The sequence below is a fragment of the Oncorhynchus mykiss genome, chromosome 21, assembly GCF_057628025.1.
Source record: "Oncorhynchus mykiss isolate SJ-2025 chromosome 21, ASM5762802v1, whole genome shotgun sequence".
Taxonomy (NCBI): Eukaryota; Metazoa; Chordata; class Actinopteri; order Salmoniformes; family Salmonidae; genus Oncorhynchus; species Oncorhynchus mykiss.
The window spans coordinates 31,054,315-31,069,054 of NC_143042.1; the positions used below are offsets into that span (position 1 = coordinate 31,054,315).

Below are 14,740 nucleotides of genomic sequence, written 5' to 3' on the forward strand. Positions count from 1 at the left end.
AAAAGTTCTGAACCTTTCTATGCTCATAGATTCTATAGATTGTAAAGTATCATATTATTGATCGATTGACTATGACTTTTCAAATCCCCCAAATAGTGCTATTTTCAGAGTTAGCTCCAGGTAAATGACTGCAATATTTTTGCAATCTATATGGCACAGCTGTCAATTTTTTGGTCCTTAAATGAAACTTGTATACGTTTTTATTTATCACAATTTTCTTAAACCAATTTTGATCTGTAATGCAGGGCCAACAGACAAATGTATTACATTTTCCCTCTTCCACTTGCCTCTTCCATTTCTGTGGTGATGCTGCAATTAGTTGGTTGTAATTTTGGGTAGAGCAGCTTTTCCATATATTTCTGTTAGCTGCATGTGTGACATAACACCAACAGTCCTATTCATGATATAATTTACAAAGATAACTTTTGAAAACCTTTTTTTAAATAATGTTTTTTATATCAATTAGTATGTTTGTTAGTTTGTTTTTCTTCCACCAATCGTAGTGCAAAAAATAGATAAAATATTGTCTGTGCTCTCTTCCGGTATCTTTTAGAATTCAGTTTCACCTCATCTAAGACGTGTTAGTTTAGAACTTCTTTACATCATTTTTTTAATCATTGGAACACACACACTCTGGTAGCCTGGTTCCATGGACAACAAGTCAGTCCGTATCGCTCTCTCTCTCTCTCTCTCTCTCTCTCTCTGTGTGTGTGTGTGCGTGTGCGTGTGCGTGTGCGTGTGCGTGTGTGTGTGTGTGTGTGTGTGTGTGTGTGCGTGTGTGCGTGTGTGTGTGTCAGCAGTGCAGCTAGACTGAGTGAGCAGCAGATTAAACAGGACAAAAATATATTACTTTTGACCTTCAGCAGCAGTTACACTACCACAGCACACCTATTGAGTTTCAGTGGAATAATGAGTTGTTTTGGCTTCATTCCTGATCCCTAGGGTATACTTGGTATTCATCATCAGGCTTGATTAAATAACAGACACAGAAAAAGCTGTCCTGATCACTCCAAACGTCATCAGAATGGGAAAGTAGCCATTTTGAATAGAATAACTAAAATCATCCAACCTGCATTGTCCCAGGTTTGTTTGTACTTCAGCAATCTTGTCTGACTATCATTGTTAGGCCATATAAGACAACAATAGTCAGGAGTTAGATCAGAGGGGTAAGATCAATGCAAGACAAAGAGGAGGAAATGAAAGAGAACATTTTAAATAGAAAAACACCTCAGAATCCAGTTTGTTCTTTAGCCAACTACTCTGACTATAGTTGTTATGCCATACCCGATTATTGCCCTAGCCACAGTGGGGCAAAAAAGTATTTAGTCAGCCACCAATTGTGCAAGTTCTCCCACTTAAAAAGATGAGAGAAGCCTGTACATTTCAACATAGGTACACTTCAACTATGACAGACAAAATGAGAAAAAATTTGAATGAATTTATTTGCAAATTATGGTGGAAAATAAGTATTTGGTCAATAACAAAAGTTTATCTCAATACTTTGTTATATACCCTTTGTTGGCAATGACAGAGGTCAAACATTTTCTGTAAGTCTTCACAAGGTTTTCACACACTGTTGCTGGTATTTTGGCCCATTCCTCCATGCAGATCTCCTCTAGAGCAGTGATGTTTTGGGGCTGTTGCTGGGCAACACGGACTTTCAACTCCCTCCAAATATTTTCTATGGGGTTGAGATCTGGAGACTGGCTAGGCCACTCCAGGACCTTGAAATGTTTCTTACGAAGCCACTCCTTCGTTGCCCGGGCGGTGTGTTTGGGATCATTGTCATGCTGAAAGACCCAGCCACGTTTCATCGTCAATGCCCTTGCTGATGGAATGAGGTTTTCACTCAAAATCTCATGATACATGGCCCCATTCATTCTTTCCTTTACACGGATCAGTCGTCCTGGTCCCTTTGCAGAAAAACAGCCCCAAAGCATGATGTTTCCACCCCCATGCTTCACAGTAGTTATGGTGTTCTTTGGCTGCAACTCAGCATTCTTTGTCCTCCAAACACGACGAGTTGAGTTTTTACCAAAAAGTTATATTTTGGTTTCATCTGACCATATGACATTCTTCCAATCTTCTTCTGGATCATCCAAATGCTCTCTAGCAAACTTCAGACGGGCCTGGACATGTACTGGCTTAAGCAGGGGGACACGTCTGGCACTGCAGGATTTGAGTCCCTGGCGGCGTAGTGTGTTACTGATGGTAGGCTTTGTTACTTTGGTCCCAGCTCTCTGCAGGTCATTCACTAGGTCCCGCCGTGTGGTTCTTGGATTTTTGCTCACCGTTCTTGTGATCATTTTGACCCCACAGGGTGAGATCTTGTGTGGAGCCCCAGATCGAGGGAGATTATCAGTGGTCTTGTATGTCTTCCAATTTCCTAATAATTGCTCCCACAGTTGATTTCTTCAAACCAAGCTGCTTACCTATTGCAGATTCAGTCTTCCCAGCCTGGTGCAGGTCTACAATTTTGTTTCTGGTGTCCTTTGACAGCTCTTTGGTCTTGGCCATAGTGGAGTTTGGAGTGTGACTGTTTGAGGTTGTGGACAGGTGTCTTTTATACTGATAATACGTTCAAACAGGTGCCATTAATACAGGTAACAAGTGGAGGACAGAGGAGCCTCTTAAAGAAGAAGTTACAGGTCTGTGAGAGCCAGAAATCTTGCTTGTTTGTAGGTGACCAAATACTTATTTTCCACCATAATTTGCAAATAAATTCATTACAAATCCTACAATGTGATTTTCTGGATTTTTTTTCTCATTTTGTCTGTCATAGTTGAAGTGTACCTATTATGAGAATTACAGGCCTCTCTCATCTTTTTAAGTGAGAGAACTTGCACAATTGGTGGCTGACTAAAATACTTTTTTTGCCCTACTGTATATCTGTTGTTTAATCTGTGCCTGAAACAAAATGTTATGACCATCGTTACCCTCTACTATTATGCTGACATTTCACATTCTTAAAATAAAGTGGTGATCCTATGACACGGAATTTTTACTAGGATTAAATGTCAGGAATTGTGAAAAACTGATGTTAAATGTATTTGGCATAGATGTATGTAAACTTCTGACTTCAACTGTATATGTCCGAAGTCAGAATCAAATAGTCTTTGCAAGAATAACATGTTTACTGTGTTAGAACAGACAATGCAATCGGAAAGTATTCAGACCCCTTGACGTTTTCCACATGTGTTACATTACAGCCTTATTCTAAAATAGATTTTTTTTTAAATGTCTCATCAATTTACACACAATACACCATAATGACAAAGTGAAAACTGGTTTTTAGAAATTTTAGGAAATGTATTAAACATAAAATGTGTAAATACCTTATTTACATAGGTATTCAGATCCTTTGCTATGAGACTAGAAAATTGAGCTCAGGTGCATCCCGTTTCCATTGATTATCCTTGAGATGTTTCTACATTTTGATTGTAGTCCACCTTGGGTAAATTCAATTGATTGGACATGATTTGGAAAGGGACACACCTGTCTATATAAGGTCCCACAGTTAACATTGTATGTCAGAGCAAAACCAAGCCATGAGGTCGAAGGAATTATCTGTAGAGCTCTGAGACAGGATTGTGTCAAGGCACAGATCTGGGGAAGGGTGCCAGAAATTTCTGAATCATTGAAAGTCCCAAGAATAGAGAGGCCTCCATCATTCTTAGATATAATAACTATGGAACTACCAAGACTCTTCCTAGAGCTGGCCTCCCGGCCAAACTGAGCAATCAGGGGAGATGGACCGTGGTCAGTGTGGTGACCAAGAACCCAATGGTCACTCTGACAGAGCTCCAGAGTTCCTCTGTGGAGATGGGAGAACCTTTCAGAAGGACGACAATCTCTGCAGCACTCCACCAATCAGGCCTTTATGGTAGAGTGGCCAGAGTGGCCAGGAAGCCACTCCTCAGTAAAAGGCACATGACAGCACACTTGGAGTTTGCCAAAAGGCACCTAAAGACTCTCAGACCATGAGAAACAAGATTCTCTGGTCTGATGAAACCAAGACTGAACTCTTTGGCCTGAATGCCAAACGTCACATCTGGAACAAACTTGGCTCCATCCCTACGGTGAAGCATGATGGTGGCAGAATCATGGTGTGGGGATGTGTGGGAGACTAGTCAGGTAAGATGAACAGAGCAAAGTACCAAGAGATCCTCAATGTTCACCTTCCAACAGGACACAATCCTAAGCACACACTACCTACTGTAGAGCTCTTATTTGTCTATCCATTCAGCATCATTCAGCATCATTCACACCCTCTTAAGCTTTAGCCCCACCCATCTCTTTAAGGGTTGATCATTCTGTCCTAACAACAGCAGTGAAGCACTCAAGCTAACTGGCTAATGTTGGCTAGCTTACTAGCTACAGTACTTCCAAACACAAATGAGAGAACAGCTCACTGACCAGTTTTCCATATTCAATGTGTATTGAGCGTCCGTAAATTCATCAGTTATTCTGTGCTTTGGTACACTCAGACGAGAGTGCTCTGAAATCGGAGTATATAGCCAGAGCGAATTTAACAGCCACGTCTATCAACAATTGTCGCAGTGACATTCTATTGAAGTGGTTACTTGCATAGTGGAGTTTTTTGTTAAGCTAGCTAGCTAAGAAATGAACCATAATCTCAACTCATGAAGTTACTAGCCTGCATGAATCTGCAGGTAGATAACCAACCAGATGCAATGTTAGCTAGCTAACATTAGGCTATAACTAGCAAAGCAAATGGCTCTGAGATACAAATAATATTACTACACAGATCATACATGTAATGTTAGCAAGCAAGCCAGCCAGCTAACATTAGCAAGTTAGCTAACAGTACACTTTTTTAGGGGGTGGATCAGCTTTAATATTGCGGATAGATTGTAGCTTCCATGAATGTAATTGTCTGCATCATTTCCAATCCCCCATATATTTTGGGGGTAAATTTACATATTTATATACAATTCCTAAGAAACTGAAGATCTCGTACAACGCTGTGTACTACTCCCTTCACAGAAAAAGCTCAAACTGGCTCTTGATGACAGCTGTGCACACTCTTGGCATTCTGTCAAAAGTCTTCCAAAAGTCTTGAAGGAGTTCCCACATATGCTGAGCACTTGTTGTTCTACTTTTCCTTCACTCTGCAGTTCAACTCATCCCAAACCATCTTATTTGGGTTGAGGTCAGGTGATTGTGGAGGCCAGGTCATCTGATGCAGCACTCCATCACTCTCCTTCTTGGCCAAATAGCCCTTACACAGCCTGGAGGTGTGTTGGGTCATTGTCCTGTTGAAAAACAAATGATAGTCCCACTAAGCGCAAACCAGATGGGATGGCATATCGCTGTAGAATGATGTGGTAGCCATGCTGGTTAAGTGTGCCTTGAATTCTAAATAAATCACTGACAGTGTCAATAGCAAAGCACCCCCACACCATCACACCTCCTCCCACATGCTTTACAGTGGGAACCACACATGCGGAGATCATCCGTTCACCTACTATTTGTCTTACAAAGACACAGCGGTTGGAACCATAAATCTCACATTTGGAGTCCTCAGCCCAAAGGACAGATTTCCACAGGTCAAATGTCCATTGCTCGTGTTTCTTGGCATAAGCAAGTCTCTTCTTCTTATTGGTGTCCTTTAGTAGTGGTTTCTTCACAGCAATTCAACCACGAAGGCTTGAAAAATGCAGGCTCCTCTGAACTGTTGATGTTGAAATGTGTCTGTCAATTGAACTTTGTGAAACATTAATTGGGCTGCAAATTCTGAGGCTGGTAACTCTCCAGACTTAAACCCAATTGAAAACCTGTGGTTTGAATTGAAGTGAGCAGTCCATAAGGTCAGACAAATAATATCAAGGATCTGGAAAGATTCTGTATGGATATCATAAATATGACTAATGGAGTTATGTCACACATGCAGAAATTGCAACCAACTAATTGCAGCATTACCACAGAAATGGAAGAGGCAAGTGGAATGGAGAAAAAGTAAGAAACTTGTCTGTCGGTCCTGACTTAAAGACCAAATTGGTTAAAGAAAATTGTGATAAATCAAAAAGTATCCCTGTTTCATTTAAGGACCCCAAAAATTGACAGCTGTGCCATCACAGCACATCACAAACCGGATGGTGTTCAGAGATAGATGGGAAGGCTTGAGTGGAGCTGAAGGTTGGGACTAAAAACAACAAGATGACTAATGTTCAATATACTGTGTCTGAAAAATGTTTATAGGTTCAGAACTTTTGTGAAACAGCACAGTTAAAAATATATGTCAAATAGAAATCAAAGCTGGATGGTCTTCAGATATAGATGGGAGGGGTTGAGGGTACCTGAAGGATGGGATTAAAAACAAACAAAGATAACTATTGTTAAATACACTGTCCGTAAAATGTGTACAGTATGTATGAGCTGGAAGTTGAAACATACGTATTGTTGTCCATTAGTTTACTCCAATAAGGGGAGGGGTGGTAGGGTTAGGAGAAAATCATTTAACTTGTGTAGCACCTGTTTCCATGATGGTGTATTTTATAACCCTTATTTTTATTTCTCCGGTTAGGTCTAGGCCTACGTTAGCCGTTTTTGAGTGAGCTAGGCTAGCCAGGAAAAGTACACTTGGCAACGTATTCTCAACGTGGGAGGACGAAACATAAAAGTTTCAGCACCCCACAAACAACAAACCGTTCTCTGATCCACTGGGTGCATGGCTGGTCGTCTGTCTGCCTCACCGTTCACAGAGTGGAATTGGCAAAAAAATACAAGACAACAAGCTCCTGAGTTTGTAAGAAATTTTCAGAATCGAGAGCCGAACCGGGGGTTGAATTTGTTTATTTTTTTTAATGTGCGGGTCATCCATGGAGAACCGCGGATATCCAACCCGATGCAGGACTCTAGAACACGTACACACATACATATACACACATATATTCCCTTGTTGCCAGTAGGGTGAGGGGTCGTCAAAGTGGACCACCACGGATGGGGTTCATCCCAGCACCATGTTTGTTTTCACTCACCATGTTGTCACCTTAATCCACCATCAAAGAAAACACCTCTTACTCCCTCTATTTTCTTTCTTTCTCTCTCTCATCTTACTCCGTCTGTTTTCTTTCTTTCTCTCTCCTCTTACTCCCTCTATTTTTTTCTTGTTTCTGGTTTTCATTTGTTATTCTATACCTCTTTAATTCCCTTCATCCTGTGCCCAATTCCAATGATATGAGGTTGTTTATAAGGTTCTAACTTCCTGGTAATCACCCAGGAATGGAATTGTAACCAGGGAGGAATGGATTCCATCAGAACAGTTAAATCTGTCCTTCTCTCTTCCCCCTTACCATGTTCCTACCATTCCATCCATTCACTTACCGTGTCAAGGGATTAGGCTAAGTACAGCTACAGTATATTACATAATATTAAACTAAATGACTTCATATGAATATACTGTACCTTAGACTGTTTTTCTAGTGTTTAAAGGATTGTAGAACAGCATGTGTTACTCTGTTCTACAGCAGCAGCTGATACTGATTCCAGAACATCAATATATACTGCAGGAGCATAGGCTAAGGTTCTATAGCAGCTGATTCTGATGTTAGGACAGCATCTTCCTAGTCTGGGTCTGTTTCTTCCAGTTTCTTTCTTGTTCCTTGCCAACTCCTAATGGACTTGTCATGCTTGTTGTGACAATGACAGAAATGGGGTTTGGCAAGAGCATGAAGCGTTTTGGCAACAGCATAAACAGGCAACATGGCTTGCATCTTCCCACAGCAATGACACATTCAAAGTGCACGTCTGTTTTCTGAGGCCTACAGTTCTTCTACATTTTGACCAGGGCCTACAGGGAATAGGGTGTCATTTGAGACACACTTTATGATTGTTTCCCAAGCTTTGTGGGTCCAGTGTTAACCCAGAGGGAAAGGGCCTCAAACAGTGTCCTTCGGTGGCGAACCCTCTTCGTCTATTGTCCAGACGTAGAATGGCCTGACTTTGGCCCCCCCAGACAGAGCAGCCTAAAGAAAGTTTGTCTTCTGACTAAAAACAAAACAAAACAAAATAGAACGAAAACAGACGGATGGTTCTTTTTCCTGTAAGAAATGTGTGCATGTGAGTGTGCACATACATACCCGTGTGTATTTGTCTGATCCATTCAACTCTCAGAGAAAACTCAAATGACCACCTGCAAGAGGACAAGGCAATTTCCCTATCATCATTCCTATCAAGCTACAGCATAATTATAATCAAGTTGTTGGGAAAGAGAGATACAGTAAAGATGTTTTAAGCTCTCGGTAGGCCTAACCTCTGGCTATGTATGCATCCCAAATGGCACTCTATTCCTATAGTGCACTTATGACAACAGCCCTATGGGCTTTGGTCAAAAGTAGGAAACTATGTAAAGTAGGGAATAGGGTGCCGTTTGGGACGCACTCTATAGAGTAGATCCCAGTCAAAGATGATTTGATGGTTGGTTAATAGTTGAGATATTCCTTCCGGGATCCTTGGGACGTCCCTATCCCATGGAAGATTACATCTAAAAAGGTTAGGGTTAGGTAAGAGTTAAGGTTAGGGTAGGGGTTAAGGTTAGGATTAGGGTTAAGGGTAGGGACGTCCCAAGGACAGCGGTAACCTTGTGGAGATGGGTTGAAGCCAGCGATAGTGATTTCCATACAAATAGCCGTCTTCATGGTTTACTGTTCATTTGATACTTAGCTACAGTAAATTGTATGGTTTGAGGAAACCTATTAAAGAAAACATTATAGTAATTCAAATGTTAAGTCGTTTGGATACGAGGGTCTTGATTGTGGAAATGTTTTATCTTACTCAGCAATGTTTTCTATGATTGCCTTTTCATGTGTAAGTCATCTCTTTTTCTCTCTTTCTCTCCTTTCATCGCCCTTCTTTCCCGTCTCTCCCTCTCATCTCCCACATGCCATTTTCTCCCTCTGTCCCCTCCCCCTTCTCGGAGTACATTGTAAATGATATCAAGTAATTCAGTTCTTAGCTGTGATTGGTACTATGTGTAATGCCTCCAAGTAATATCACATTAACCATTCTCTTCTCCCTCCCTCCCTCCCTCCCTCCCTCCCTCCCTCCCTCCCTCCCTCCCTCCCTCCCTCCCTCCCTCCCTCCCTCCCTCCCTCCCTCCCTCCCTCCCTCCCTCCCTCCCTCCCTCCCTCCAGGGGGACCATACGTGGGCGACCATGCTGGGCCAGAGTGTGCGTCTGCAGCCGGTGCCTATCCAGAGCCTATCTGAACTAGAGAGAGCTAGGCTGCAAGAGGTAGCCTGCTACCATCTCGGGGAGCGGGACCTTGACTTCAACATCAGCATCCCCAGAGGTACACAAGGGCTTAGTTGCTATATGGCCAGGCCAGAAAGGACGACAGAGATATGTATACAGTGCTGTGCTCTGTCTAGATCGTAAAGCTCTTCAAAGCTCAATTGGGGTTTGAATCTGGAGGAGAGGGACCTTGAATTCAACATCAGCATCCCCAGGGGTATAGAGGAAGTAGTAGTAGTAGTTACTATATGGCTATGGTAGAAAGGACATAGATATGTGGTGATATAAGACATTGAAGTCCCCAAAGGAATGCAAGTGAGGAGCATTTACTATGGCGATGTTAGAAAGGACGGACTGTAATATATAGTCGGCGTCCTGAAAAAGTATTGTATCTCTCTTCTTGGTGATTTTAATTTCTTAGACATAACACTTTTTTTTATCAAATTCCTGAAAAGATTTCATTTTGCTCATCCTGGTCTAGATTGTAGAGCTCTTCACCATGCAATGCATGGCATTGAACAAGGTGAAGAATGATAGCGATAGGGACATGATACAGTTGAAGTCTGAAGTTTACATACACTTAGGTTGGAGTCATTAAAACTTGTTTTTCAACCACTCCACAAATGTCTTGTTTACTAACTATAGTTTTGGCAAGTCGGTTAGGACATCTACATCTTTGTGCATGACAAGTAATTTTTCCAACAATTGTTTACAGACAGATTATTTCACTTGTAGGGAATAGGGTGCCATTTGGGACGCATATTTAAGTGAAGTAATCTGTCTGTAAACAATTGTTGGAAAAAATGATTGTTTCATGCACAAAGTAGATGTCCTAACCGAATTGCCAAAACTATAGTTAGTAAACACGAAAATTTGATTAGAAATGTACATACACTAAGATGACTATGCCTTTAAACAGCTCGGAAAATTGGCTTTAGAAGCTTCTGATAGGCTAATCCACATCATTTGAGTCAATTGGAGGTGTAACTGTGGATGTATTTCAAGGCCTACCTTCAAACTCAGTGCCTCTTTGCTTGACATCATGGGAAAATCAAAAGAAATCAGCCAAGACCTAAGAAAAAAAATTGTAGGCCTCCACAAGTCTGGTTCATCCTTGAGAGCAATTTCCAAATGCCTGAAGGTACCACGTTCATCTGTACAAACAATAGTATGCAAGTATTAACACCATGGGACCACGCAGCAGTCATACCGCTCAGGAAGGAGACGCGTTCTGTCTCCTAGAGATGAACGTCCTTTGGTGCGAAAAGTGCAAATAAATCCCAGAACTACAGTAAAGGACCTTGTGAAGATGTTGGAGGAAACAGGTACAAACTATCTATATCCACAGTAAAACGAGTCCTACAATGGGGCAAAAAAGTATTTAGTCAGCCACCAGTTGTGCAAGTTCTCCCACTTAAAAAGATGAGAGAGTCCTGTAATTTTCATCATAGGTACACTTCAACTATGACAGACAAAATGAGAAAAAAAAATAAAGAAAATCACATAGTAGGATTTTTAATGAATTTATTTGCAAATTATGGTGGAAAATACAGTATATCAACATAACCTGAAAGGCCGCTCAGCAAGGAAGAAGCCACTGCTCCAAAACCGCCATGAAAAAGCCAGACTACGGTTTGCAACTGCACATGGGGAGAAAGATTGTACTTTTTAGAGAAATATCCTCTGGTCTGACGAAACAAAAATAGAACTGTTTGGCCATAATGACCATCATTATGTTTGATGGTCTTACAAGCCAAGACCATGTTGAAAAGTCTTGCAAGCCGGAGAACATCATTCCAACCGTGAAGCACGGGGGTGGCAGCATCATGTTGTGGGGGTGCAGGAGGAACTGGTGCACTTCACAAAATAGATGGCATCATGAGGCAGGGAAATTATGTGGATATATTGAAACAACATCTCAAGACATCAGTCAGGAAGTTAAAGCTTGGTCGCAAAGGGGTCTTCCAAATGGATAATGACCCCAAGCATACTTCCAAAGTTGTGACAAAATGGCTTAAGAACAACAAAGTCAAGGTATTGGAGTGGCCATCACAAGGCCCTGACCTCAGTCCTATAGAACATTTGTGGGCAGAACTGTAAAAGTGTGTGTGAGCAAGGAGGCCTACAAACCTGACTCAGTTACACCAACTCTGTCAGGAGGAATGGGCCAAAATGCGTTTGACCCACGTTAAACAATTTAAAGGCAATGCTACCAAATACTAATTGAGTGTATGTAAACTTCTGACCTACTGGGAATGAGATGAAAGAAATAAAAGCTTAAATAAATCATTCTCTCTACTATTATGCTGACATTTCACATTCTTAAAATAAAGTGGTGATCCTAACTGACCGGGAATGACAGGGAACTTTTACTTTTTTACTTGGATTAAATGTCAGGAATTGTGAAAAACTGAGTTAACATGTATTTGGCTAAGGTGTATGTAAACTTCCGACTTCAACTGTATATGATATAAAAGCCCACTACATGTTTTCTGCTCATTCCACCACTACTCCCAGACTGTATTACCTCAATAAGTCTGAGTGAATTTTACAGTACAGCTCAGATATAGTCTTACAACTTAAGATGAAAGAGTAGGAGTCAGAAGATTAGATACAAAATGAAGATAAAAGTGTAAGTTAAAAAGCAACAATAGTAGGAGTCAGACGGGTAAGAAGAGTAGGAGTAAGAAGAGTACTGTAGGAGTAAGATGAGAGGGAGTAAGAAGAGTACTGTAGGAGTAAGATGAGTGGGAGTAAGAAGAGTACTGTAGGAGTAAGATGAGAGGGAGTAAGAAGAGTACTGTAGGAGTAAGATGAGAGGGAGTAAGAAGAGTACTGTAGGAGTAAGATGAGTGGGAGTAAGAAGAGTACTGTAGGAGTAAGATGAGAGGGAGTAAGAAGAGTACTGTAGGAGTAAGATGAGAGGGAGTAAGAAGAGTACTGTAGGAGTAAGATGAGAGGGAGTAAGAAGAGTACTGTAGGAGTAAGATGAGTGGGAGTAAGAAGAGTACTGTAGGAGTAAGATGAGTGGGAGTAAGAAGAGTACTGTAGGAGTAAGATGAGAGGGAGTAAGAAGAGTACTGTAGGAGTAAGATGAGAGGGAGTAAGAAGAGTACTGTAGGAGTAAGATGAGAGGGAGTAAGAAGAGTACTGTAGGAGTAAGATGAGTGGGAGTAAGAAGAGTACTGTAGGAGTAAAAATATTAGGAGTAAGAAGAGTACTGTAGGAGTATTTTATTTGACCTTTATTTAACTAGGCAAATCAGTTCATTAAGAACAGATTCTTATTTTCAATGATGGCCAAGGAACAGTGCCTTGTTCAGGGGCAGAACGACATATTTTTTGTCTTATCAGCTCAGAGGATTCAATCTTGCAACCTTTCGGTTACTAGTCCAACGCTCTAACCACTCGGCTACCTGCCGCCCCAGAGTAAGAAGAGTACTGTAGGAGTAAGAAGCTTCTGATTCTGAGGGGTCTTAGCGTGCTTACATTCCTCTCTCGTGTCACCCTGGGTTACATAAGAGGCATTAGTCTGATCTCAGTGCTTCTACATGTAGTCCACGCAGAGACAGAAGAGGAAGCGAGACACCGCACTCATTGTTTTTTTCTGGTTCAATAAAAGTCAATAAACTAAGTAGACCAGACCCAGCTGCTATTGCATTGGTGTCTATGGGAGACCCACCCCATTAAGTAGACCGGAACAAACAAATGTTTTCCATGGTAAACGGCCTGAGTGAACTCTCTTCATTTATCCACCATCTTCGGTCTTACGTTCATACCGTTAACCTCTCAACCTTTTCAACCTTTGACCCCTGACCACTCTCTAGTCAGTGCTATGTAGTTTACGCTACTTAAGATAAGCAGACTGACAAGTCCATTGGTCAAAACAAGAGGATGACATTTAAACATTATAAAACATCTATTTTCATTTATTTATTGTGTGATTATATATATATATATTTTACCTTGAACTAAAATAGAAGAAGGAATAGTGTCGAGTCTACTCAGAAATTAAACTAATTGGAAAGTGCAACATTTTGCTCACAAAGACCTTCATCAAGACCTACTGTATTTTATCAAGCTCATCCATTCCTTTTGCCTCCATTGTGGACTTTTTTTTATCCTGAAGTAAAACAGGAGAATGGACTCCCACACGCTGTATAAATGGTCAAATTAAACGTGTTCCAAAGTATAACGGTTTCACTCACAGTTGTTAAGAATGGAGGTCTGTTAGAATAGACTAGAATACAGATGTGGGATCTTAATTTGATCACTATTTTGTTGCCCCTCAGTAAGGCATAGTCAACGTCACACAGTTGCTATACAACCGTACTGTACATCATAGAGCATTCAAATGTGTTACAGTTACAGCATGTAACCAGTCATGGATGGAACATGGTCAAACATTTAAAATCAGTTTTCACCTAATCTGTTCCAGTACATTCTAATTATATGTCAATAATTCATTCCTTACAGAATCTGAAATCTAATATTGTCAAAGTTATTGGACAAGACTATACTATTAAGACTAAAATAGAAAACACTTTTTACTGCATTTCATTCTCTGCTGAGCTGCAGAATATGTAAATAGAAAACAGTTAAATCAGTCAGTCAGTGTCAGATAACTCTATCGCAGCATGACTCTATATACAATATACTGTATAAATAAATAAAACGCATACAAATATATAACGAAGGGGGCCAGTGTTTATAACTGTCATAGGGAGGGGGATCAGTCCGAGTCTGTAATGTTTGGGAATATTCCTGTCCCTCTCCCTGGGGTGGAGACCTCAAACAGAGTCTCTGTTAGCCAGCCAGCCACCTCCCATGTGTGTTAGTGCTGTGTCTTTGTCCCAAATTACACCCAATTTATTTTATAGTGCTCTACATTTGACCAAAGTCCATAGAGCTCTTATCAAAAGTAGTGCACTATAAAGGGAGTAGTTAGCCACCCAACTCCCCTGGTGTATCAGGCCCACTACTGTTTCAGTGATGGCTCATGTATAAAATATGGGAGCGAGCTGATGTCTGAGAAAGCACAGTACATCCAGGCGCGTGCATGCACACACTCATGCACACACACACACACATGCATGTGCGCACACATGCACACACAGTCTTGTACAACCAATCAGTCCCAGTCCCAACAATTCAGTCCCATTCAAAATCCTATGTTCTCTAACCCGAAACCTTACCTTAACCCGTACTCTTACCCTTACCCTAACCCCAACCCTAACCTTAACTCTAACCTTAACTCTAACCTTAACCCTAATCTTAACTCTAACCTTAACCTTAACCCTAATCTTAACCCTAACCTCCATAACTCTCCCTGCAGAACTCTGGACCAGGCACTGACTCCTGACCTGGGCGAACAGCTCATACTTATTCTTATCCATTTTCCGATTCTGGGTCCGTATCCCTATCCCCCCCCATCCTATCCCTGTCCTCCACCCTGTCCTCCACCCTCAGACCTTTCCCAGACCCCCT

The 14,740-nt window shown here is 41.2% G+C and overlaps 1 protein-coding gene across 3 annotated transcripts in view; it reads left to right on the top strand.

Moving 5' to 3' along the window:
* The window catches only part of arhgap36 (Rho GTPase activating protein 36), a 94,869-nt gene that overhangs the window by 40,663 nt on the left and 39,466 nt on the right, over positions 1–14,740 (top strand). For all 3 annotated transcript variants that reach the window (XM_036957753.2, XM_036957755.2, XM_036957754.2), the window contains exon 2: positions 9,156–9,312. In XM_036957753.2, coding sequence (XP_036813648.1) covers positions 9,156–9,312 — 157 coding nt within the window. The remainder of the gene's footprint in view (positions 1–9,155; positions 9,313–14,740) is intronic.